The sequence below is a fragment of the Geotrypetes seraphini genome, chromosome 13, assembly GCF_902459505.1.
Source record: "Geotrypetes seraphini chromosome 13, aGeoSer1.1, whole genome shotgun sequence".
NCBI classification, from domain to species: domain Eukaryota; kingdom Metazoa; phylum Chordata; class Amphibia; order Gymnophiona; family Dermophiidae; genus Geotrypetes; species Geotrypetes seraphini.
In genome coordinates this window covers 64,184,591-64,210,906 of record NC_047096.1, presented here as the reverse complement: position 1 = coordinate 64,210,906, position 26,316 = coordinate 64,184,591, and the positions used below count along the sequence as shown (strand labels likewise).

Below are 26,316 nucleotides of genomic sequence, written 5' to 3'. Positions count from 1 at the left end.
TTAAAGGCCCTTTTTACAGAGCTGTGGTAGCAATGCTGTGGCATCAAAACCCATAGGAACCAAAAGGGCTATGGCAGTGGTTCCCAACCTTGTCGGAGGACCACCAGGCCAATCGGGTTTTCAGGCTAGCCCTAATGAATATGCATGAGAGAGTTTTGCATATAATGGAAGTGACAGGCATGCAAATCTGCCCCATGCATATTCATTAGGGCTATCCTGAAAACCCGATTGGCCTGGTGGTCCTCCAGGACAGGGTTGGGAACCACTGGGCTATGGTGTGTTTACCGCGGCTTTGTAAAAGGGGTCCTAAATCCTTCTTACTTTTTTTTATTTTTTATTAGTCTCCAAACGGAGATGAGATGGAAGGGGGTTCCATAAAGCAGAAGCCAAGTTAAGAAAGGCAGACCCTCAAATGGAGTTCAGTTTTGTTCTAGAAAGTGATGGAATGACCAAGCGGTTTTGATTCTGAGACCCTTAATGACCTTAGAGGGCAACAGGGAATGAGGAAATTGACCAAATATTGTGGTTGTCCTTAATTTAAAAAAAAAGAAATCCTTGTGAGTTAACATTAACCATTTAAATTGCAGGTGAAATTTATACAGTACCCAAATGCACTTCTTTCAGTAGTGGAGAGACCCTGTCAAAGCGTTTAGCTAGACTCAGGATAAATTAGAGTCTTTTTACCATGTACTGGGCTGTATGAAAATTGGAGAAGGCTACGGCTTGTGGATCTTTTCTGCTGGCAGGACTTCGGGATCCCCAGCAGCCAAAGTAATTAATGTAGACTGTCATTACGCTGGGGAAATTGGCGGGGCATGGGCCCCCTCAGGCCCCCCATGGATATACCTCTATGCCAGGTCGGCCATCTTTTCTCTCCCCGGGCTTGCTCTCCTGTAGAAAGGTCAGCTTTGCCCCTTCGCCCTCCCTAAGTTCTCTCACCTGTAGGAATGATAGATCATCCTGCTGTCGGAGGTAGGTGAGCTCCAGGTTGCCCTGCACCACCTGGCAGTCCCGATAGAGACTGCGCAGAGTCAGATAATGATTATCCAGGTTGAAGGGGCGCTGTAACTTCATATCCGTCCCTGTGCATACTGGAGAGAAGATAAGGCATTTAATCTCACATTGTGCTCATAGCAGGGAGTTGCATGCACCCCTCCCCCTTAAATGCAGCAAAGTCCTCCAACATGCACTCCTCCCTTCCCTATGTATTGTATTATCAAGTTTATTGGTTTCTTGATATTTCGTCTATCAAATATATCTAAATGGTTTACAATAAAATGCATTATATAAATGAAATCAGTGTTTCCCTGTGCCCTGCTTATAAGTGGTTTATAATTGTTTCTAAATATAGAAATATGCCACAGATACCATATATACCAGGGTCCCTATGAAGCAGGTACCCTTCTCCTCCCCACTCCATTTCTGTGTGCACCCTTACCTCCTGTATGCTGTAGCATGCCCTACCCACTGCACGCCCTCCCCTTTGTATACAGCATACTCTTTTGTATTGGTTTTCCTTCATTTTCTGTATGTGCAAAGGGCGTTCACTAATTTATCTACCTTAATAGGAAAGAAAAGAGTTTTCAAAAAATTGTTGCTTTAATTTTCAACATAGTCCCCTGATAGCTCCATCCACTTTTCCTGCAATGACGCAATGACTTTTAACCCCTTTGAAAAGTATTCTTCTGTTTGATCTTCAAACCAGGACATCACAGCTTCCTTGATGTCTTCATCACTTGAAAACCGCTGTCCACAGAGAGATTTCTTCAAAACTCGGATTAGGAAATAATCTGAGGGAGCCAGGTCAAGACGGCTGAATGGATGGTTCAGCTGCTGAAACTCACATTCTCGGATGCAGCCCGTGATTGTCATGACATGTGCACTGGCACATTGTTGTGAAGCAGCAGCATGCCTCCTGTGAGTTTTCCTCATCTTTTCTCCTTGATTGACTCCTGCAAAGCGATCTTTGTGTTGGTGTAACTCTCCCCAGTTATGGTTGTCTTGTGTGGCATGAACTCTAGAAGCAAAAGTCCTTCATCATCCCTGAAGACAGTTGCCATGATTGGCCTGAAGATTTTTCTGTCTTGAACTTTTTCAGAGTGGGGGATGACTTGTGCTCCCACTGCATTGACTCCATTTTGGACTCAGGATCTCTGTGATAGACCCAAGTCTTATCTCCAGTCACCAAATGATGAAAAAAATTCATTTGGTCTTCATGAAGCATCTCCAAATTCTCCTCACAGTACTGAAGCCTCGTGGTCTTCTGACATGGCGTCAACGTTCATGGACCCCATCTTGCACTAGCCTTGGACATGCCCAACTATTCATTATTCATGAATTATTTTCCAAACTGTACCTGCCAAGATGCCCATTTCTTCAGCTATTCAGCTGAATAGCTATTCAACTATTAATTTGTCTGTCTGAAAAATTTAAATCTTTAACTTTCTTGCATATTTCTGTGGAAGTTGTAAGGATCATCTTCCATTGACTCTCTACCCCATTTAAACTGCTTACTCCAAAATTTTACTTTGTAGGATGATGGAGCAGACTCACAATAAACTGTAGACATGGATCTCCTTTGGCTTTTTCCTTTTTTTGTGAGAAGTTTTATCACTGTAATGGTGCTCCAAATCTAGCAGTTTCTTACTTGATTCGCATGAGGACTCTCCTGACATCCTGTCTCTTGGAATGTTAGACACGCACTGAACCGCAACTGTGCATGAGTAATCTTGAGACATGTCACACATGCAGACTTGTTTCAACATTCTTGCTACTTTCCTTTATATTCAGATAAATTATTGAACACCCCTCAAAGCAGTCCCGTAATGCTCATCCCCATATGCCCACATTAATCAAAGAGAAACTCAAAAACATTTCATACTGTTGCAGTTTGCATGATCTTCAGATGGTTATTAAGAGTGCACGACTCTAAAAAAATTCTGCTCACCTCTTCACTGATCCTGTTAAATTTTTTTTCATATTTTTTATATATAATATTCTTCTGCTCAAATTCTCATTTTTTTTCTCAAGACTTTTAGTTATCAAATAAGTTAACTTATCTTTTGGGTTAATCAGTTTCACAATGGCACCCCTTCTGCCATGAAAGTAAAGCTACGGCAGCTCAGATCCTGCCGGTAAATGTCGCCCCTATTCCTTGTAAATGGAGGGGCTTTCCCTTTTGAGAATCACAAGGAGAGCTCATTTTAATATTAATGACCTCATTGTACTACATTTGTATAGTACAATCAGAGGCTGTTAGAAAGCATGGAAAAGACCATGTTGAGCTGTTTTGAGAATCGGGAGATAAAATACATGCATTTAATGATGGTTTAGCGTCATTGTTAAATGCACGATGACTAGAGAATCTGGTCCTCAGAGTTTGTTGCAGCTCAAGGCCGTCACAGGAGCTTGGAGCCACACTCTCCTGAGAGCTCCACTTCACTCCGTTCTACCAGTCATTGTTCTAGGAGCTCTGAGACAGTAACAGAACTCCATCTCCCTGCATGCAATGGGGCCAAACCAGGCCTGGATCATCCTCTTCTGAATGAGCTGGTGTGACATATAAATTCTAAGGCTCCTGCCAGAGGGGTCCCAACTATAAAAGGGTTGCCATCTTAACAAAGTACTGAGGCAGTGACTGCTCCCGCCCCATGCACCCACACTCAGGAAGTGTCAGTTTCCTCAGGAAATGCCAATGGTTAAATATAAACCTCTATCCATCTCCCTGTGGCTTTCCACAGCTTCCTATGGGTTTCCTGGATTACTTTCCTCAGCACACATGCAGCTTCTCAATACTAGTTGATTACCTCTGAAAGAATGGCTTCACTGCTACAGATAATTAGATATACTGTATAGCTGGGCCTCTGCCCACAGGAACACACTTCATACCTTAACTTGCACCTCCGTCCCCACCCCCCTGATTTTTTTTATACCCCATGATCTCTACTGGAGTCTCAGTCCAATAGTTTCAGCCCCTGCATTTTCGACAGCTTGCTGAATTAAATGATAGATACAGTTTGTTGATGAATAAGCAATTAATATTTTCAACACCATATAAGCTTTCCCTGATATCCATTGTTATGCAAAGTTTTGCTCAAGTGATAGTGTCTACCGGGGAGGCTCCATCCATTTGTCTGTCTGACTATCTGTACACATAGGCACAAAGACAGACAGACACATGCTTTAGCATCAGAGGGTGGCAGACTGGCAGTGTGTGTCCACACAGCAGTGGGCGTGCATGCTGCTCTGCCACAGCAGGGCTGTCTTGTGCCTATATAGAGGCATCTGATAGCACTATAGAAATGATTAGTAGTAGTTTATAGTTTTTTTTATTTATAGTCTGCTTTATACAAAGTGAATTATAAAATACATGCACAATAAAACACAAAAATACAGACACATACTGCACCAAAAAATTCATAATACTAAAACCAAATCAATACACGTTGGAGGGGCATAATCAGTGATGTGCCCAAGTCTGAGATTGCATGTTTTGTGAAAGATGTCCACAAACCCAGTAGGAAAAATATCCATTTTCAAAGCTTCCAAACATCTTATTTTTGAAAATGAGCTAAGTATAAATTTTGGTCCTTAAGATGTCTGCCATCTTTTTTGCCCATTTTCAAAAATAAAAAACATCCACGTGAAAAATGCACAAAAGCGAGTTTTGTAGATGTACCCACCAACTACCTTGTCTGATTGTGACAAAGGAATCCATCAGCTGAGCCAGTTTGGGGATTCCTGACGGCTCAGCTGATGAGGATTGCCCCTGCCAGGATCAGCTAAGCTGTGGAGCCCTACACTCCTCCTCCTGATATCTTCAACATCCCCCTGATATCCTGGACCTTCACCGACATCTCTGCCCCCATCCCCCCAACATTCCTAGGCCCCCCTCCCACATCCCCAGACCCCTCCCCCCAAAAAGAATGGCTCAGCTGATGGGGATTCCTCTGCCGTGATCAGCTGATGGGAAACCTATGGGTTTTTGCTTTTTTTTTCACTCTTTGGGTGGTGGGAGAGGGTCATGACCACTAGGAGAGTAAGGGGGGGTCATGCCTTAAATCCTCCAGTGGTCTTCTTGTCAGTTTGGGTATCTTTGTGGAACTTAGATGCAGCTTAGAGAATGACACGGGGAAAAATTCTGTGCCCGTCACCGCCCCGTCCCCGCTGTCCCTTTCACCGCCCCGTCCCCGTCTCTGCCGTCCCCTTCACCGCCCCGCTGTCTCTTTCACCGCCCCGCCCCCGTCCCCAGCGTCTTCTCCTCTCCATCCCCCCACCCCCAGCACCCTTCACGTGGTCCAGCAGCTCCCTCCCGCCGGCCAGCCGTGCATTTCCCTCCTTTTCTCTTACCTTTTCTTCTTAAAATGGCGATTTCTATAAGGCTACGAGCTGTATTACAGCCGGAGCCTTGAAGTCGTGTCGTGTTGCTTGCTAGAAGTCTCCTCCAATGCAACAGGAAACAGGAAGTTGCGTCAGAGGAGACTTTTACCAGCAGGCAACGCAACGCGACTTCAAGGCTCCGGCTGTAATACAGCTCATAGCCTTATAGAAATCGCCATTTTAAGAAGAAAAGGTAAGGGAAAAGGAGGGAGGGAGATACATGGACGGACGGCGGGTGAGAGTGGGCTGCCGGATGGAACGCTCGGTCACCGCGCGTTCAAGATTGTTCACCGCCCCGTGCTACCATTCACTGCTCCATGGGGCAGTGAATGGCCTTGTCCCCGAACTTGCGGTGACCATTTTTTTTGGTCACCGTTTTGGCGGGTTACCGCCACCGTGTCATTCTCTAATGCAGCTCAAACAGGTATAACTTCCGGCATCTAAGTTCCCTCTAGGAAAGCTTTGATTACGTCTAGGTTGAAGCCCAAACGATTCCCACCCATAAGTTCAAGTTCAAGTTCACTTTATTTTTGATGAATCGCCTATTTAAAACATTCTAAGCGATGTACATTTAAAAACAGATTATAAGAGAACATACAATCATATTAGTAAAACATTAAAAACAACAAAACAAATATTTGTTAGATAATTAAATAATACATTAAAAACAAACATGAAAATGGGGGAAAGGGGGGAAAAGTTACAAGTTTTTCTAATGGTGAAGGAAAAAAACATATATTAGGAAAAAACATAAATTGGGGAATAAAAAAAAAAAAAAAAAAGGAGAAGAAAATTATTATTCATTAAAGGCATCATTAAATAAAAAAGTTTTTAAAAGTTTTTTAAAAGAGATAATATCTCTATCCTTTCTGATAAAAAGGGTTAACACATCTCCAAATGTGCCCATTTGCTCTCTGGACGCACAGCAGCTTAGAAGTACTGCTGCATGTCCAGAAAGTTGTTTTTGATTATCGGCATTTGGACATCCCTGTTATTAGGATGTCCAAGTGCTAACTTAGACTGGTTGGACGTTTTAAAGCTTTTGATTATGAGCCCCATAGGCTTTAAAGGCAGTTCAATATATACACAACTCACCCCCCATATTTCATTTGACAAAATAAATGACATTTTTAACAATCGCTTAAATTTGGTCAAATTTCCTTGCTGCCTTGTTCCCCCTTCCTAATGTTTTTCCCTTGAATTTAATGTTTTTAATAGCGATTGTAACCATTAAATAATTTTCCTTCTGTTTCATTATAGTTTGTAGTAATTACCTCTAAAATGTATTGTAATTTGTATACATAAGTTTATTATTTTTTAATTTAATTATTGTATGTACGTTACCAAAAACTTTTATTTACTTGTACATCGCCTTGAATTTTGAATAGGCGAAAAATCAAAATATTTAATAAACTTGGATAAACTTGGATAATGGAAGACTGCTCCATTCTGCTGGACCTGCACAGGAAAATACACCTGATCTGTTGGTCTGTAACCTTAACCACTTTCTTGTTGGTATTAAAAGATCACCGTGCCCAGCAGAGCGCAACTTTGGAAGAGTAGTGGTAGGTAGTGGCATAGTAAGGGTGAGTGGCACCTCCCCCGCCCCCTGCCGTGCGCCTGCCCCCTTCCCTTTCCCCATATCTTTGCAACTTCTCCGGCGTGAGCAGCATGCTCACGTCAGTATCGGCTCGCCCTTTGATGTCGCTTAATAGGCGCAGGTACCGGAAGTGACGTAAGAGAGAGCGCTGACGCGGGCAGCAACCTCACACTGGGGAAGTAAAAAAGGTATTTGGGAAGGCAAGGCGCACGCGGCAAGGAGAGGAGCAGGGGAGGGCAGGGAGGAGGAGGGGTGCCGCGCCCTTAGGAAGACCATGCCCGGAGTGGACCACCCACCTCACACCCCAATAACCGGCTAAATAAGTGCATAAAGTTAGAACATCAAAAAAGCTGCCCTGACTTTATGTATCGAGTTAACCGGGCACTGGTCTGGAGGGGAGAGTGTGGCGCAGTGGTTAAAGCTACCTCAGCATCCTAGGGTTGCGAGTTCAAACCCACACTGCTCCTTGTGACCCTGGGTAAGTCACTTAATCCCCCCATTGCCCCAAGTATATTAGATAGATTGTAAGCCCACTGGGACAGACAGGGAAAAATGCTTGAGTACCTGAATAAACTCATGTAAACCATTCTGAGCTCTGCTGGGAGAATGGTATAGAAAATTGAATGAATAAATAAATAATGTGAAAAGTTTCAGCCTTTGATAAGCAGAGCTGGTATTGTGACATCATAATGCCTCATTCCACCAATGCCTAAGAGCCAACCTCATCAGTGATGTCACAATGGCTGGACTGTCCTACACTTGGATCACTTTTACTACATTTTGATTTCTAGAGTGGTGCAGTGGCCAGATACATTAGATAAATTGTGAGCCCACCAGGACAGACAAGGAAAAATGCTTGAATACCTGAATAAACTCACGTAAACCATTTTGAGCTCTCATGGGAGCAGGGCCGGATTTAGATGAAAAGAGGCCCTAGGCTATTCCACTTATGAGGCCCTTTCACCTCCCATTTTTAAGTTTGTAAATTACATGAGAGATAATAAAATACATCATTACTGTGATATATATCAATGTGCTATCAGTGGTTCCCAAACCTGTCCTGGGGGACCCCCAGCCAGTCAGGTTTTCAAGATATCCCTAATGAATATGCATGAGTGAGATTTGCATACCTGTCACTTCCATTATATGCAAATCTCTCTCATGCATATTCATTAGGGATATCTTGAAAACCTGACTGGCTGGGGGTCCCCCAGGACAGGTTTGGGAACCACTGTGTTAAATGAAACATGTTGTTATTGGTACTAACCTTTATAAAAAATGTGACACGGATAATAAAAAAAAAAAGTCGAGAACACTTATTTGGACATTTATTCTCAGCACCATATATAGTACTTGTAACAATAACTAATCAAACATAACACACAACATTGCCCCTTCCTATGTCCATAGTGCCCCCAGTGCGTCCTTCCTCACCTCACCCCCCCCCCTCCGATGCCCACCTGCCTCCCAGTCCCATCCCCCTTCCATTGAACACCCCCCATGCCATCCTGCCTGCCTGCCTTCCATTAACCCCCCCACCCCCCCTCCGATGCCAACCTGACTGCCTCCCATCCCCCTTCCACTGAAACCCTCCACCCCACCCCACCCCCCCACCCCCGATGCCAGCCTGGGCCGCCCTGTCCTGACGGATCCACGTTTTGCCTCTCTCCCTGCGGGGCTGGGCTTTGCCCAGCTGTTTCCGGACTGACGTCTTTCCCTCCCCGATCCCCCTCCCAGGGCAAGAAAAAGAAAGGGAGAAGTCGAGTCGGCGCCCCGTTGCGGCCGTTGCAGGTTCCGATCCCGAAGCGTAGAATTTCTCCTTATTTTCGAGGTTCAGTGTTTTAGTGTTCACTGTTTTTAGAATAGTGTAATTTTAATTTTGCTAACAATTTGAATGTAGGGCCCTCTTGATCTTGAGGCCCTAGGCTGAAGCCTAGTTAGCCTATAGGAAAATCCAGCCCTGCCTGGAAGAACGGTATAGAAAATTGAATAAATAGGGTTCCATGGGTTATGAGTGTCCCTGCGTAGGTGCCAGCTCTGTAGTTGTTGCTGGGGCTTCAGTACCCCCAGTACTGCACAAGCACCCCAATCATTTGTGGTTGACGAATTAATGGCTTCGGACAGTGCTGGTCTATTAGGGGGTCAATCTGAAAATTAGGCACACACAATTTTAAATTGTTTTTAGCTTTTTACTTACTTTATTATTGATATTATAGTTCTTTTTCTCTATTTCTTATTCATTTTAAATTTGAATTAATTTGAGATGTAAACCGCCTAGACGGTCTGCCATTGCGGTATATCAAATATAAAATAAACTTGGAAACTCCTATGCGTGCTCCGAGTGTGTTCTTTCTACATATCCGTGTGCTTGCATGCGTGTGCATATTAGTACTGAATCACTTGTGGTGCTTCAATTTGTAACCAAACTGCTTTTTCCAGTTGGGCAAGGAAGTTTTGGAACGCTCATCAGCCAAGCTACGATTATCCAGTTTTCTCTCCTTCCTTATTCATTCTTCTGCTGCCCCCTCACTCCCACCCCCACCCCCATACTGTTCTTTCGCATTCCCTGTGCCCCACTCTCACTGCCCCGTCCCATTCCCCTTTTCCCCACTGCAGGGCATGACGCCCTCTATTCAGCTTTCCTCTGGGATTTCAGCTGTGTAAACCCTTCCACACCCCACCCCAGTCACCCTCCCAGGCTGCCAAACATTACATGAGTGGGCAGGAACGCAGTGATGAAATCTGTGAGGTGGAGAGAACTTCCTGATAATTGCAGCAAGCTTTGCTCATTTTGAATTGAAAAGCATCTTTTTTAAAAGTTAAAGTCCATTAATTGCAATGCATATAGGGGTCCTTTAACTAAGGCGTGCTAATGATTAGCACGCGCTAAATGCTAACCATTATATTCGATGGCCGCGTTAGCATTTAGTGTGCGCTAAATCAGCTAGTGTGCCTTAGTAAAAGATGGAGATAGACAGGCAATTAGTATAGAAGAAATATTATTGGTAAATCATTTGTGGAGTTACCCCTCCCCCGTTTCTCTCAGGACTTCCATTTAGGTTAATCAAAATAAAATGTATCTTTCTTTTCTTCCCCTTTTTTTTTGTTTTCTGTCTGTAGGTTTCATGGAGATAAAGGTAAATACATAAAAAAATATATAACTGTTGAGGTTGAAATGAGAAGAGGAATAGAGAGAACAAGCCCTGAAGGAAATAGAAATCAGCAATCAGATCCACAGAAATGTGTGCCTCTGAATGAGTATTGTCTTAAAGCAGGGGTGTCAAAGTCACTCCTCAAGGGCTGCAATCCAGTCGGGTTTTCAGGATTTCCCCAATGAATATGCATGAGATCTATTTGCATGCACTGCTTTCATTGTATGCTAATAGATCTCATGTACATTCATTGGGGAAATCCTGAAAACCTGACTGGATTGCGGCCCTTGAGGAGGGACTTTTGACACCCCTATCTTAAAGCAATTCCAAACTTTAAACCAGGGGTGTCCAATGTCGGTCCTCGAGGGCCGCAATCCAGTCGGGTTTTCAGGATTTCCCCAATGAATATGCATGAGATCTATTTGCATGCACTGCTTTCATTGTATGCTAATAGATCTCATGCATATTCTTTGTATAAACTCAACATAAAAAGAGCTATACCTACAAACTAGTCATAATTTCATAAATATTTAATCATTTATTATACTTATATATTGCACCATCACATATTAAATTTTTTTTTTCAATATCATCATTTTGTGTAATACATATATACATAGAATCACTTAAAATTCATGAAATGTTCATTCTATCAATAAAGTGCTATTTTAAATACGCAGTCTTCTTACTGTGCCAATTTTCACTTGCTTTACTCTTCAATCAATTGTTCATAATATCTGCTCTAGTCTTGTCACATCAGTCCAGCCTGAGCATTGGAGACAGGTAAGCTCCACGCAGTTCTGTGTTTCACCCTAAGACGTCATCAGGAGCTTAAGACTGAAGCAGACTCCACTTCTTCATAATCACTGACACTTCATTATATTCTTTTTCCTGGCAGCAAACAGGAACGAGAAATCCAAACCAGGACCACTCTCCAGCTCAATCAAATTTGTCCCCGTGTCATTCTCTACACTACACTACTCTAGAAATCAAAATGTAGTAAAAGTGAGTCAAATATAGGACAATCCAGTCATTGTGACATCACTGATGAGGTTGGCTCTTAGGCAGTGGTAGAATGAAGCATTATGATGTCACAATACCAGCTCTGGTTATCAGAGACTGAAACTTTTCACACTGTTTATTTATTCAATTTTTTATACTGTTCTCCCAAGTAGAGAATGACATGGGGACAAATTTTTCCCTGTCCCCGCGGGAACTCATTTTCCCGTCCCGTCCCGGTGAGTTATTTTCCTGCCCCTGCCCCATTCCTGCAAGCTCAGTCCTCATCTGCACAAGCCTCACTTTGTTTATTGTGAGCATCTATACCAGGGGTGTCAAAGTCCCTTCTGGAGGACCGCAATCCAGTCAGGTTTCCAGGATTTCCCCAATGAATATGCATGAGATCTATTAGCATACAATGAAAGCAGTGCATGCAAATAGATCTCATGCATATTCATTGGGGAAATCCTGTAAACCCGACTGGATTGCGGCCTTCCAGGACGGACTTTGACACTCCTGATCTATACCGCTACTAATGACTGGGAAGTCAATTCAGAGCAGTCTACATGAGCCTCTGCAAAGGTGTTATGATACATTAGCTTACGTAGCTTCTTTAAAATCATAAGTGTTTGAGGCTTGTGCGGTTAAGGCAGAGCTTACAGGAATGGGACAGGAACAAAACTCACGGGTACAGAACGGGGAAATTGAGTTCCTGCGGGGACTGGGAAAAATTTGTCCCCGTGTCATTCTCTACTCTGAAGTGGGTACTCTCAGTACTGTTCTCTGATGCACACGGTTAATCCTCTGCTCTGAAGTACATGGTTAGTACTCTTCTGTGGTGTGTATGGTTAGTATTCTCCTTTAGAGCAGTGTTTCTCAAGTCAGTCCTGGAGTCACCCCTTGCCAGGCAGGTTTTCAGGTTATCCACAACGAATACGCAAGGAAAAGATTTGCATACAATGGAGGCAATGTATGCAAACCAATCTCGTGCCTATTCATTGTGGATAACCTGAAAACCTGTCTGGCAAGGGGTGACTCCAGGACTGACTTCAGAAACATTGCTTTAGTGCAGTGGTTCCCAACCCTGTCCTGGAGGACCACCAGGCCAACTGGGTTTTCAGGCTAGCCCTCATGAATATGCATGAGAGAGATTTGCATATAATGGAAGTGAGAGGCATGCAAATCTGCTCCATGCATATTCATGAGGGCTAGCCTGAAAACCCAATTGGCCTGGTGGTCCTCCAGGACAGGGTTGGGAACCACTGCTTTAGAGTGTATGGATTTTACTCTCCCCGGGAGTGTATGGTCAGTATGTCCCAGGTGCATATGGTTAATTCTCTCCTCTGGTGTTTGGGGTTAAAGTCCTTTGACTGTTTTATTACTGGCATTCTTTCAGTTTGCATTGTTGTAAACTGCTTTGACTTTGAACAGTTAAGGCAGTAAAATGAGCACAATAACCCATACATTAGGATTTTTTTTTAATCTATAATTTACAAGATGGTTGGTGATTGCAGCACTGCTGTGAGAGTCCCACTGGTGGATTTTGTGACCCTGGGCAGGACCCAGTACAGTAATGGTAGGCCTTATATTATGTTGAACCCTAGCATTATTAGATAGTCCCAGCCAATTGGGGGTCTGGTTCAGTCAGCCGTGGTTATGCTCCATCGAAACCAGGGCTGACTGTAGGCAAACTGGGCAAGGTGCTCATCTCTTTTGCGGATTTAAAAGGGCAACAAAACACATTTTTATCACAGTCTTGTATGAAGAGGTACCATAGTATAAAAAGGCATTAAAAGTTCACATTTTTTTTCTGCAGGATTTTATGAGTAGGAGGCACCAATTGTGTGGGTCAGTTAGAGAGATCGGGCGTGCACACCGCTGGCACTTCTTGAAGCCCGTTTGGGGGGGCATGAAGGGAAACACGGCCTCCGCGAAATCAAACCCGGAGGCTTGTATGATTACAACAGGCCCCGCCGGGGCCGGTTGGAAAAAAACAAAGGAAAAAAAAACACGAGGTTGTTGTTTTTTTTTTTTTGAGAAATTAAAATCGAAAGGAAATTAGAAAAAAAGGATCAAAAAAGGATCAAAAAAGCGCGAGCGGGAAGGCAAAAAGAGAGTTTTCAACGGCCGTTGAAAGGACATGCTTCTTCTTCGCTCCGCGGAAACGAAGAAACTGGAGACCACGCACTCCTCCGTCGGGCGGGAAGGCACTCGCGCATGCGCGGTGCGGACAACTAGAACTTTCTACTTAAGAAATGTCCGTACCGGGGCTCCGTCGGTGACGTCACCCATGAGTAAAGAATATGCTGCCTGCTTGTCCTGGGATAATGTAGTTTTATGGTTTTTTAAAAAAAAAATTGTTAACAGTAAAACCTTGGTTTGTGAGTATAATTCATTCTGGAAGCATGCTCGTAATCCAAAGCACTCGTATATCAAAGCGAATTTCCCCATAGGAAATAATGGAAACTCAGACAATTCGTTCCACAACCCCAAAACTTTAATACAAAATACTGTGAGTGCCTGAGCTAGGGGTAAATTGGGGGTGGCACTTCTATTACGTTCAGCCGCGCTCGGCGTAAGATGTACATATGCTTCAACTGTGGGTTCTGATGACATGACATGCGATATGTGCTCGTACTGCACGACAATGTTCGTTTATCGAGTTCAAATTTAATAAAATGTTTTGCTCGTCTTGCAAAACACTCACAAACCACGATACTCGCTATCAAAGGTTTGACTGCATTTTATGTATAGATTGTTGTCATAAGAACATAAGAAGTTGCCTCCACTGGGTCAGACCGAGGTCCATCTCGCCCAGCGGTCCGCTCCCGCGGCGGCCCGTCAGGTCTGCGACCTGTGAAGTGGTTTCTGACCACTTTTATAACCTACCTCAAGTTCTATCTGTACCCCTCTATCCCTTTATCCTCCAGGAACCTATCCAAACCCTTCTTGAAACCCTGTACAGAGTTCTGGCCTATCACTTCCTCATATTAGGATGTTTTGTCTAGTTTATTTTCTGTAAATTAATTTTTATAGACGTTTTCTTTTGTACGGTGCTTAGTTTTTATTAGTAGGGTATAAGTTTTAAAAAATAACTAACTAACTACAAAAATAAATAAACTGGAAGAAAGCTGGCGTAACCTGTCCCCAACAGTCATCTGTTAACTCTTAAAAGTCCTACTTGCAAAAAGGGAGACACTATAGTGTCTTTCAACCCATTGGTGATTGTAAAGCTATTGTATGGGGGTCACAGTGTCTTCAGAAGTGCAGCCTCTCAAACTGCTCAGCTCTGACGAGGTCCTCTTTGGCAGATAGGAGGATAGAAGGGTATCATGACCAATGGAAGCATTCCTCCAGGAATTTGGATGCATCAGCACTTTTAGGATTATTCATTCCCTAGCGTGACACTATACAGCAGCATATGTCATTTAAGGGGTTATGGTGTACCCTGTTTGTTGCACGGCAGTGATGGTTCTCAGGACAAGGTTAGTGTGTGTCCTGTTCACTGTGCTGGAGTAGTAGCTGTCTTGGAAGGGGTTAATGCTTTATTTGCTCTGCTGAAGCAATCACAGACAGGGTTAATGTGTGCCCAGCTTGTTGTACCGAGGCAAGAGCTCTTTATGACTGTCTTGTTTTCCTGCTCTTTGCATTGCTCACTCTGGGAACACATAAAACACACACACACACGTACTCACTCACATCTGTTGTCTCTTGTACAATCAAAATTGAGAGTTCCAGCTCCCAGAAAAACTAGGACCTCCAAGTACTTCTCCTTTACTCTCTCCGCTCCATGTACTAAGTTTGAATCCCCTTTCCAAGTTGGTCCCCCCTAGCTTTGTCCATGGTGTGTTGCAATCTGCTGCTTGTCAGAGCCAGCTGAGGACAGGTGCACCATGGAGGGCAACAGGATCCTTTGGTCCTAGGGTTGGCAATTGCCAGCACTGTGGTGGTTTTAAGTAACCTGAATGGATCATCTCAGAGATGTCCATCCGTTCCCTGGGGTGAGCGAGGATCTCTAGTGGCATCTGAGCAGCCCATCAGTGATAGGAATTTTAAAAAGAGCAAACAGAAATGATGGTAGGCGGCGGTAGGCATCCTAACACCGTCTCTCCGCCAATCGGGACGCACGTTTAAGAAAAAAAAAAAGGGAAGGACACCTACGTAATAGTAAGACCAAATGGCAAGAGATTGATATACAGTGACTGCAAATAAGAAACTAATCTACAAACTTAACTAAGCTAAAACTTAGCTTAGGATTAACTTTGATTTATGAATTACCCCCTGAGTTTTGGAATCTGCTGGGTACTTGAGTTCCGGACCAGCCACTGTCAGAGCCAAGTTGGTGGGCTCGATGAACCTTACTGTGGCTTAGCCTGGCTTCCCCTGTCTGCTCAATGCATGGAAGAGCCCTCCCAACTGAGGCAGTAAAGAAAAAATGGCTAAAGAATTCAAAAAGGCTTGAGACAAGCATAGAATGTGAGGTTAAGTGGGGGGGAACTCTGCGGTCTTTAACTGCTAATATTTATCTGTTTCTTTGTAGATGCAAAACACTTTGGTTCCCTATCTTTCCTATCTCTTAGAATGTAGTCAAGTCCTATAGAAACTCAAATTAATGAAATAAGACGTTTTCAATTTCCTTCCTATTTTGCACGAGTAACCTCTAAAAGTATGTCTACTTGCCTGTTAAATGACTGGCATGACTCTCAGGGTTACAGTACTGTGAAAAGCCCAGTAAGAGAGCTGGCTCCACTCAGACAGATTGATTCTCTGCATGACTTTACACTGTATCCTAGTAACCAATTCTAGTAAGCCTCAGGCCTGTAAGGCCATGAAAAAAGGTTGCCAATTCCTCTCTGGGAATCCTCCCCCACCCCCAAATAAAAAAGCTCAGTACATTAATTATATCTGAACTTTATTTTACTTGCTAAAACAAAACAAAAAAATCTAATGTTAGGAACATTGTAAATGGATATATACACTAAAAAATGTACATATTACGAACAAGTTTTTCCATCTCTTGAACTTCTCAAGTGGGTTCATCTCTGGAAGGTAAAGAGATGACTAACTGCCCTCCAGAGACCTTGGCAAATGCTAGGAAAACTCGTTTCAGTGTTAATGTGGATTCTCTCCTGCTCCTGATTTTGCTCTACAACTCCCAAAAGAAAAGCTTTAATGATTGTGGAAAAAGGTATTTTGGGTGGATGACACCAGAAACAGAAGTGAAAAATAGAGCAGGAATAGTGGGTGACACATACTGCTTTCAAGGGAGAATATACTGTCCCTGTTCCCAGCTTCCCACCAATATCACAGCGGCCAAATTACTCAGTTCCAGAAAGAGATTTTAGGCCAGTCTTAGATTTCTGGCAGTCCCATCCTGGTGCATTATGAGACCAGCAGCACTGATGTCAATGGGTAGAATCATTGACTACAAATCTCACATGGCATTGAGAACATACTCAAAACCAGGGCTGGTCAAAAAGACTTCCTTAAAACTGAGTAACTTAGCACCGTGTGTCTCTTCAACTTTTGGCAAGGATAGGGAAAAACCTAGAGCAGAGCTTTCCAAACTGTTGGTCTTGAGCTGACCCAAATTTGAAGTTATGACCTGGGAGGGCCTTCCCAAAAAGATGTCACTGGCCCATTACTTTAGGGGACTATGGCCACAGACTGCCTGATAAATGCTGACCTATGGGAAAGGAGGCACTTGGTAAATGGGATGACAAAGCAGGGTTGAGCTTGTGTTCGAGTTCTAGCGACTTAATGAATTACAGATATAAAAAGAAATCGGTTTTATGCTAGTCCAGTAAGGTCCTCCAGTGTCATCCCCATGGTTGTTTTCAATGTGTCCAATCATCTGATTGCAAGTCACCCTCTTTGCCTGGTTCCTTCGATCTTCCCAAACATGATGTCTTTCTCCAATGATCTGACAGTGTGACCAAAATAAGACAGTTGTAACTTCACCATTTGGGCTTCAAGTGACATAGCCTGTTTGATCTTTACCAGAATCGATGTGTTAGTTCTGGCGGTCCACAGCACGCATAAAATTCTTCTCCAGAACCAAAGTTCAAATGAGTCAATCTTCTTTCTGTCTTGTTTTCTGTAGTGTCCAGCTTTTGCATTCATAATTGACCACTGAGAAAACGAGTGCATGAACAAATCTGATCTTCATTTGGAGTGTTATTTCCTTGCCTCTGAATACTTTGTCGAGAACCTTCATTGAAGAGCAACCAAGTGCCATTCTGTAGAGTTATTTCTTCGTGTGTTATTTCCTTGCCTCTGAATACTTTGTCGAGAACCTTCATTGAAGAGCAACCAAGTGCCATTCTGTAGAGTTATTTCTTCGCTGTTAGTTGCTTCTTTCTTTATGAAATAGCCCAAGAGATTTAAATCCTGTACAGCAGGGGTGCCCACACTTTTTTGGCTTGCGAGCTACTTTTAAAATGACCAAGTCAAAATAATCTATCAACAATAAAAAAATTTTAAAAACACACTGTACTAAGAGAAAATGTTAATTATCATTTATATTCAGGGTTTTTTTTCAAAGAGGTCAAGGCAGATGACTTTAAAATATGCAATGTCACCTCAGTAACAACTATACAAAAATAGACAAAAATTCCCCCACCCCTTTTACTAAACCGCGATAGTGGTTTTTAGCATAGGGAGCTGCGCTGGATGCCCTGCGCTCCTCCCGACACTCATAGGCTCCCTGCACTATAAACCGATATTGCTGTTTAGTAAAAGGGGGCCACAGTGCAAAATATAGACAGCAGATATAAATGCGGACACATTTTGATCACTAAATTTAAAATAAAATCATTTTTCCTACCTTTGCTCTCTGGTGATTTCATGTGTCTCTGGTTGCACTTCCTTCTTCTGACGGTAAATCCAATATTTCTTCCTGTCTCCTGCATGCTTCCTCTCCTCCAGACCTCATTCCATTCCCCAACCAACATCTCTCTCTGTCCCTCCATGGGTCCAACTTTTTCTTCCTCTCTCCCTGGCCCCTCTTTCTCTCTCCCTGGCCCCCCCTTTCTTTCTTTGTCTGTCTTTTTTTCTCTCTCCCTGCCTCCCCCAAGCCACCGCCACCGATTCCTCCCTGCTTCCCCGATGCCTGGCGCGTACAAGCGCCGGGTCCACAAACCTTTCCCCCCCCCCCCCCCCGAAGTCAATTCTGATGTCGGAGAGGAAGTTCCGGGCCAGCCAGGCAACAAACTTCCTCTCCGACGTCAGAATTGACGTCGGGAGAGGGATGGGGGGGAAGGATGTGGGCCCGGCGCTTTTACATGTCTGGCCTGGCGTCGGGGAAACAGGAAGAACAGAACATAAAGGCAACACAAGTCGATTGGGCACCCCTGCTTTACAGCTTCTATTCTATCACCTTCAAGCTCAAAATATTCATCATTTTCTGTGTTCATGATCTTTGTCACGTTTGTGTTCAGTTCTAATCCCATGTTTTGACTTCTCTCAGACACAGGTCTTCTTTGCTGCTGGTGATGAGCATTGTGTCATCTGCATAGCGCAGGTTGTTTATATTTCGGCCACCAACTTTGAAACCAACTCTCTTCAAAATTTGCTATTCTGAAGATAGCTTCAAAATAAAGGCTGAATAGGTAAGTTGACAAGATGCATCCTTGCCAGACGCCACGTTTTATTGGAAACCAATCAATGTTGCCATGTTTAGTTCTCACTGCAGCTTCTTGATTTTCATAGAGGCTCTTTATCAGCTGAGTTATATGTTTGGGTATTCCCATTTGTGCTAGAGTTCACCATAGTTTATCATGATCCACACAGACTTGTCACCTAGTGAAAATATAATCTTTAGAAATGTGTTTTATTCTCACTAGGTATAGGAAGATAACACATTCCTAAAGAACGAAGAAACAGAATCATGTTTCTGTGGCATCTGATGATGTTACTGAAAGAAGAGATGACAAGTCTTGTCTATTTAGCCCAGTCACTGGCATTCAGGAAATGGCCACCTGATACAAGATTTGATGAAGGAATCTGAGATCTTGCCCTGTCACACATTCACAGCCTGAGCAGCTGCACAGCTCTAATTCTTGAACCATCTCTCTTTGTGAAGGGCTCTGAAAAATAGTCAGCAGAATACAGGGCAGATTTGCTAGCCGAGATCAGAAGACAAGAGGTCAACAGCCTTTCCAGACTCCCAGCTGTCCTGCTCAGAGGCTTTGTTGAATGACATCTTAAACCAAGAAGATCAATCCATAATACAAGATCCTAGAACCTCCCACTACCCGCAAAAATAAGATCTTACAACCTTGTAGCCTTAGGGGTGAGAAGAACTTTGTTTTGAGGTCAATTTGCCCATCTCTGCATTTTCCTGTCTCCTTCACTACACAGGGGATATGACTGGTGAAGATCAAGCTCAAGCTAGAACCAACACATAAGTGACAGAACACTGCTTGTACATCATTGCCCATTTTTTCTCTACAGCCAGTGAAATGGCACCAAATGCTACTAATCTAATCTAATCCTTAGGTTTGTATACCGCATCATCTCCACGTTCATAGAGCTCGACGCGGTTTACAGTAGGAGAAATAGGAAGGAACTACAACTGGTGTGCTCTGAGCAGATATGGCTTGAAATTAGAAATAGACTCCAGTTGTAAATAATAATTTATTTCTATCTTCCCCTCTGAAAAGGTTGACATCACATTTCTCTAAATCTCATGTTGTGATTCGTCAATTTTATGAAGATGTGAAGCCTCTAGGCATGTTTGCATTCCCATGAAGGGTAAACAAAGCTACTGGACTCCAGAAACCATATTTACATTTAATTAAATATAATTATTTTGTGCATTTAGCTACACAGGTATGTATTAAAAAAAAAAAAAGAACTTCAGCCTCTAAGGGGGAAATTCTATAAGAAGCACCTAAAGATGTGCTCCTAAATAAATATGCACCTAAAATTAGGTGCGTGACTTAGGGGTCTTTTTACTAAGGTGCACTAACCCATTTAGGGCTTTAACGTGTGGAATAGCGTGCGCTACGTTGCCACATGCGCTAGACCTTAACACCAGCATTGATCTGGTGTTAGTTCTAGCCGCGTAGCGCGCGGTAATTTCCTGCGTGCACTAAAAACACTAGCGCACCTTAGTAAAAGCCCTTAATTAGTAAATTGGCTTCAATTGTGACTTTTAACAAGCTCATAATTGAAAAAAAATAAAAATTGGGCGATGGACACCTATCTTCTTAAGTGTGATGCTACAAAAATATAGTCACCTAACTCCAATGTAGGCATGCTTAGGGGCAGAGAAGGACTTATATACCACCAGGAATAATTCTCTAAAGGGGGGAGAGTGTGATGCTGCGGTTAAAACCATAGCCTCAGCACCCTGAGGTTGTGGGTTCAAACCCATGCTGCTCCCTGTGACCTTGAGCAAGTCAATCAATCCCCCCCCCCCCCAGGTACATTAGACAGATTGTGAGCCCACCAGGACAGACAGGGAAAAATGCTGGAGTAATTAAATAAATTAATGTAAACTATGGGAGAACAGTATAGAAAACTGAATAAATAAATAAAGGACTACATTAGAGGTGCCTAACTGCCTACATTTTAAGTTAGGTAGCTATTACAGAATTGTGCTTAAGTATGACTGACAAGAGATAGGCACCTATCTTTTTAGACACATAGTAACATAGTATATGATGGCAGATAAAGACCCGAATGGTCCATCCAGTCTGCCCAACCTGATTCAATTTAAAAAAATTTTCTTAGCTATTTCTGGGCAAGAATCCAAAGCTCTACCCGGTACTGTGCTTGGGTTCCAGCTGCCGAAATCTCCATCAAAACCTCCTCCAGCCCATCTACACCCTCCCAGCCATTTCCATTTACAGAATTCCCCCTAAGTGTCAAAGAGGTGTGCCCTTTCACCCACAGTTGGGGGGAACTGCTAACTTTACCAAGATATCCACAAAATGTGAGAAAGGTAGAGATTTTGAAAAATCCAGTAGTCTACTCATGTTCCTTGAACAGGCTTGGCTGTTGGTACATAAGAATATTAATTTACAACAAGTAGCAAAGACAGTCAAGGTCATGAGCAACACAGTCTGAACTGCAACTGTAATGAAAAGCCCTCCTGTGGTGACTTCCAAAATCAAAACCGTACAGTCCCTCCATTTGTGTGTGGACTGCACCTAAGCTTCCCTCTTCCACCAATGGCAGGAGACCCATCTACTCCCTCTTACCAACCCTCTATAGTCCTGAATACTTGCATAACCCAAAGGCATAGACCTTATCAGCTAAAGAATCCCTGTGCTAAACCCAGCTGATAGGGCAACGTTTATATAAATGGCTGGGGGTGTTAAAAAATAAAACCTTGTAACTAAGACGCAGCAGACCGGGCCTTGATGGATCATGGGAACAACATTGTGCAGATCCGTTCTAGAGCATTATCCAGGGGTGGGATGTATCATCTTCCTACTGGGTCTTGCTGGGCCTCTCATATACAGACTGATCCTCTCTTTCCTGGACAGTTACACTCTTTTATAGCTGGTCCAAGCAGGGCCTCTGCAGGGGTATTAGGTGCTCTAGAATAGATAAAGCACAGTTACTTACCGTAACAGGTGTTATCCAGGGACAGCAGGCAGATATTCTTGACTGATGGGTGACGGCACCGACGGAGCCCCGGTACGGACAATTTTAGAGTGATTGCACTCTAAGAACTTGGAAAGTTCTAGTAGGCCGCACCGCGCACGCGCGAGTGCCTTCCCGCCCGACAGAGGCGCGCGGTCTCCAGTTTCTTAGTTTCCGCGGAGCTAAGAAGACGCGTTTTTCAACAGCCGTTGAAAAAAAAATTTCTCTACGCCTTCCCGCTCGCGTAAACCCTTTTGGCTCTATTGCCTTTTTTTCTTTTATTTTCTTTTTGTTAAAAAAAAAAAAAAAAAAACCTTAATTTTTTCTTCAATTTGGTTTTTCCCTGGCGGGGCCTACTGCCACCATTGAGGCCTCGGCCTTCGATTTGGCGGAAGCCGTTTTTACTTTCATGCCCCCTCAGCCAGGTTTTAAAAAGTGCCAGCGGTGTGCTCGGCCTATATCTCTCACGGACCCGCACAACTGGTACCTACAGTGTTTGGGTCCTGAGCATCAGGCCTCCACCTGCACCCGCTGTGCCACGTTGAAAAAACGTACTTTGAAAAATCGCCAGATACAACAGCGATTACTTTTCGGTGCCGATATGTCCGATCCCGTACCATCGACACCGGCATCTTCACAGTCGGCACCTACTTCTTCGACGCCGCGCAATACCATACCGGCGTCACACCCAAACTTTAGTCTGATGCTTCCCCCCCCACCCCCCGATTGACTGTGGTTTTCCTAGCAACCCCCCTCCCCCAGGAATCATGATCATCTGAACACTATGATTCAAAGAACAATCCTACAAAAAAACTTTTAGAAAATGGGCTCTTTGAAAGCTAATCATTCTTCCGGTAAGTGAAAGTAGGCATTGATGATTTTTGAGTTTGTGTGGCTACCTAGCTGCTACCTAGCTTGCTAACAGTTGGGCCAGCCCTGGGTCTAAACATGACCAATTAGGTACATGACTTACACCTGTGCACACAAATCCCAGCATGGCTATATCACTTTCCCACGGAAATACACACAGGTTCTTGCACATGGATTCATTCTTGCTTATATAGTTCCATGTGTTCACAAACTCTCCCCACCCAAACTACATATCTCAACTGTCTTTGTAGTTAAACTTTGTTGTCCAAAAGGTAACTTTTACTTTCCTAAACAAGTTGGAGTTAAAGATTAACCTGCTGGATGAAGGGGTTCAGTTCAGTTTATTTGATATACCGATAATATAAAACACAGTTAAAATCTAAGTGGTTTACAATAAAAAGTAAGTACTGTAGGACAGGAAAACAAACTAATAAAAATTTGTTTAGTCCCCTCCAGGCTGCCTCTTGTGGTCTAGTCAGAGCTAGAGGGGGGGCTGGGTAAGAAGAGGGGGGTGGGGATGGGAGAATGGGTTTTCAAGGCACAGATTAGGGGTATGATGCCTTGGCATGTGTTTTGGTTTGGTTTTTAAGTGTCAGTTTTTCCTGTCAAGGGCTTTCAGTCAATCACCGCCCAGGCACTGAGAGGAAAGTTGACATTTAGGGCCTCTTCTATCAAACTGCGCTAGCAGTTTTTAGCGCAGAGAGCCGCACTGAATGGCCCGCGCTGCTCCTGACGCTCATAGGAACTCTATGAACGTCGGGAGCAGCGCAGGCCATTCAGTGCGGCTCACCGTGCTACAAACTGTTAGTGCAGTTTGATAGAAGAGGCCCTTAGTGCCGAGCTGCATATTTAAACATTCCAAGGCAATTTTTTGCAACAATTTTGAAGATGAGTGTAGAATATACCGCAAGCCTTAATTAATTTATACTACTTATAGCCAGTGGTTTAGTAAGGGGGGACAGGGGGGGGGGCGGTCCACCCAGGCGCCGTCATGGTAAAGATTCAGGCACCCGTCCTCCTCTCTGCCCCCCTGCTCCTTCCCTGCCCCCTCCCACTGCCGTGTGTGTGCGCCGCTTCCCTTCCCCGTACCTCTGTAACGTTCAAGCAGCAATCCCTCTCCCCAAGCTGCTGTCGCACCAGCATTGGCTCTTCCTCTGATGTCGTTTCCTAGACCTGCGCCTAGAAAGTGACTTCGGTGGAAGAGCTGACACCCGTGCGACAGCAGCTCGGAGGTTGCTGCTCGCGCCAGGAACGTTACAGAAGTATGGGGGAAGGGAAGCGGCACACACGCTGCAGGAGGGGGGCTGAGAAGGAGTGTATGGAGGTGGGAGGGGGTGAAGAAGGCAGGGGAGGGGCGCCTCTCACCCTCGCTCTGCCACTGCTTATAGCCCTCAATATCTAAAGATCTAGGTGGGTTAACAGAATATACATATACAAATCAAAACAAATTTAAAAAAAAAAAAAATAAACCCAAATGAATACCTAAAGAACAGATGTTGAGCATTGAACATTGGCCACTACCTGCACCAGGTGATGAACTAAGGCCCATCCCCACAGCTGCAGAACAGGACCCTGGGAACTCACTCTCAGTCAGAAGTGTAGGCAGTTTTTAAGACAAGGGGAGCAGACCTCTTGTAAAAATAGGTGCCAGTGTGAAGCTAAAGGACTGAATCGCATAGGCGCTACTTTATTAGAAATCCGTTTGGGGGAGCAGCGGCTCCCCTTGCACTCTAACTACAGTGGCTACTCCTCTGCTCTCACAGGCCTATGCTCAAAAGGTTCAGGAGAAGCACCAAATTCAGGCCGCACTGAAACTATTAGAGCATTTTTACACACCCTAACGCCGATGGTATTCCGATGCTAATTGTCTTTAGCACCAGCGTTAGATATTGAGCATCGGCCTATCAGTCCTTGAGGTCCATCAATGGGCCATGATTTTAGGATACCCTTAATGATATGCATAAAAGAGTTGCATACTTTTTATGCAGACCTCTCTCTTATGCATTATATATTAAGGATAGCCTGAAAACAGTCCATTGAAAGTCCTCAAGAGCTAGAAGTGACGATCACTACTCTGGAGCCTCGCCCCCCAGAAAACACTCTAACTCAATGCCAGATAGGGTTACCAGATTTTACTATTGTAAAATCCAGACCCATGGCTAGCACAGAATCGCCTTGATCAGCATCAGCCCCATATTTTTCCCTTCTGCTCCATTCTGGCAGTGTCTCATCCCCTGCAATCACCCGGTTCAGTTCCCGCTACATACCCCATACCTCTGTGATACAAAAAAAATCTCCCTGCGGCACCCTTCCTCCTTCCCTCATGTGTCTAGCAGCTCCCTACCTAATCAGAATTACAAAAAAACAAAAAGTCCTTGGTGTCTAGTGGCACCCACCCTGCCCCTTTCCAAGCCGTACCCTCCCCCCACCCACATACCATGAATGAAAGAGGAGCAATGCCCACTCATTCCTGCTTCAAGGCTATCATTTCTAAAATAGTGTCCCCCTGCCCCCACCCGTTGCATCCTTTATATGGCAGAGTGACCCTGCTCAGTGCATCCCAGAATGCACTAGATAAGGCAGAGTGCTGCCATTTTTGAGAATGACAGCACCAGAGACAGGAGTGAGTGGGCATCACTCCTGCCTCACTACGATGTAAGGGGACTGGGGACCTTGGGTGAGGGACACCAGGGACTTTTTTCCTCAGCTTTGAAGACAGGTCAGATGAGGGTGGGAGTGGGGGTGAAGGTGGAAATTTTTATTTTTTAATCAGGGGATGAAGGGGCTCAGTTCAGTTTATTTGATTTGATATATCACTAATATAAAACACAGTTAAAATCTAAGCAGTTTACAATAAAAAGTAAGTACTGTAGGACAGAAAAACAAACTAATAAAAATTTCAGACAAAACAATAACAGACCAAGATATAACTGAGACACAACGAAGAAAATAAAAAGGAACAGTTAAAATGATATCAAGGGTTAACAGCCCTAGACATCAAGGATTGTTCGGTGGGGGAGGGGTCAAGCAATGGCACCAGTCCCCCACTCATCTCTGCCCCCCCCCCACTCCTTCCCCCGTACCTCTAGTTAAAGTTGTTTTGCATAGCAGTCAACCACGTGCTCTTCGTGACCCATCAGCTCTCTCTCTGGAGTCACTTCCTATATGCAGCACTCCGAGTGACATCAGCGGGAGAGCCAATGGGGTCACGAAGAGCATGTGGTTGACCACCACAAGCAACAACTTCAACTAGAGGTATGGGGGAAGGAAAGGGGGTGCGTGCATGATGAGGGGAGGAGTGGGAAGAGGCAGGGGCGGAGTGGAGGGGTGCTGGCAACACTACCAATATGGCGCCTGGGGCGGATCACTCTTCTCGCCCCCCCTTCTTACTATGCCACTGGGGTCAAGTCAGGTGAAGGAGTGCCACTAGATGCCAGGGTTATTTGAGGGTTAGGAAAGGAGAAATGCTTGCCTGCAGTTTTGTGTTGTTTTTTTTAATGTCACCCCTCCTGTCAATGCCTGAGCACTGAGCAAAGCTCCTCTCACTACACAGCCTATCCTTAATTTTAAATGAATGGACTTCAGCGGCTAACCTCAGATGACAACAACCATCATTACTGAGGATAATCTAGCCAAATCTTCATAAGTCTGTGAAATCTTTTTCTAAAGTATTTGTAATAGTATTTTAAATATGCTCAATAACTTATCAGTTTCATAGTT

The 26,316-nt window shown here is 44.0% G+C and overlaps 1 protein-coding gene across 1 annotated transcript in view; it reads right to left on the bottom strand.

Annotated features, from left to right (window-relative positions):
- Nucleotides 1-26,316, bottom strand: part of ERBB2 (erb-b2 receptor tyrosine kinase 2) — a 79,165-nt gene that overhangs the window by 40,605 nt on the left and 12,244 nt on the right. The window contains exon 2 of the mRNA XM_033918092.1: nucleotides 940-1,091. Coding sequence (XP_033773983.1) covers nucleotides 940-1,091 — 152 coding nt within the window. The remainder of the gene's footprint in view (nucleotides 1-939; nucleotides 1,092-26,316) is intronic.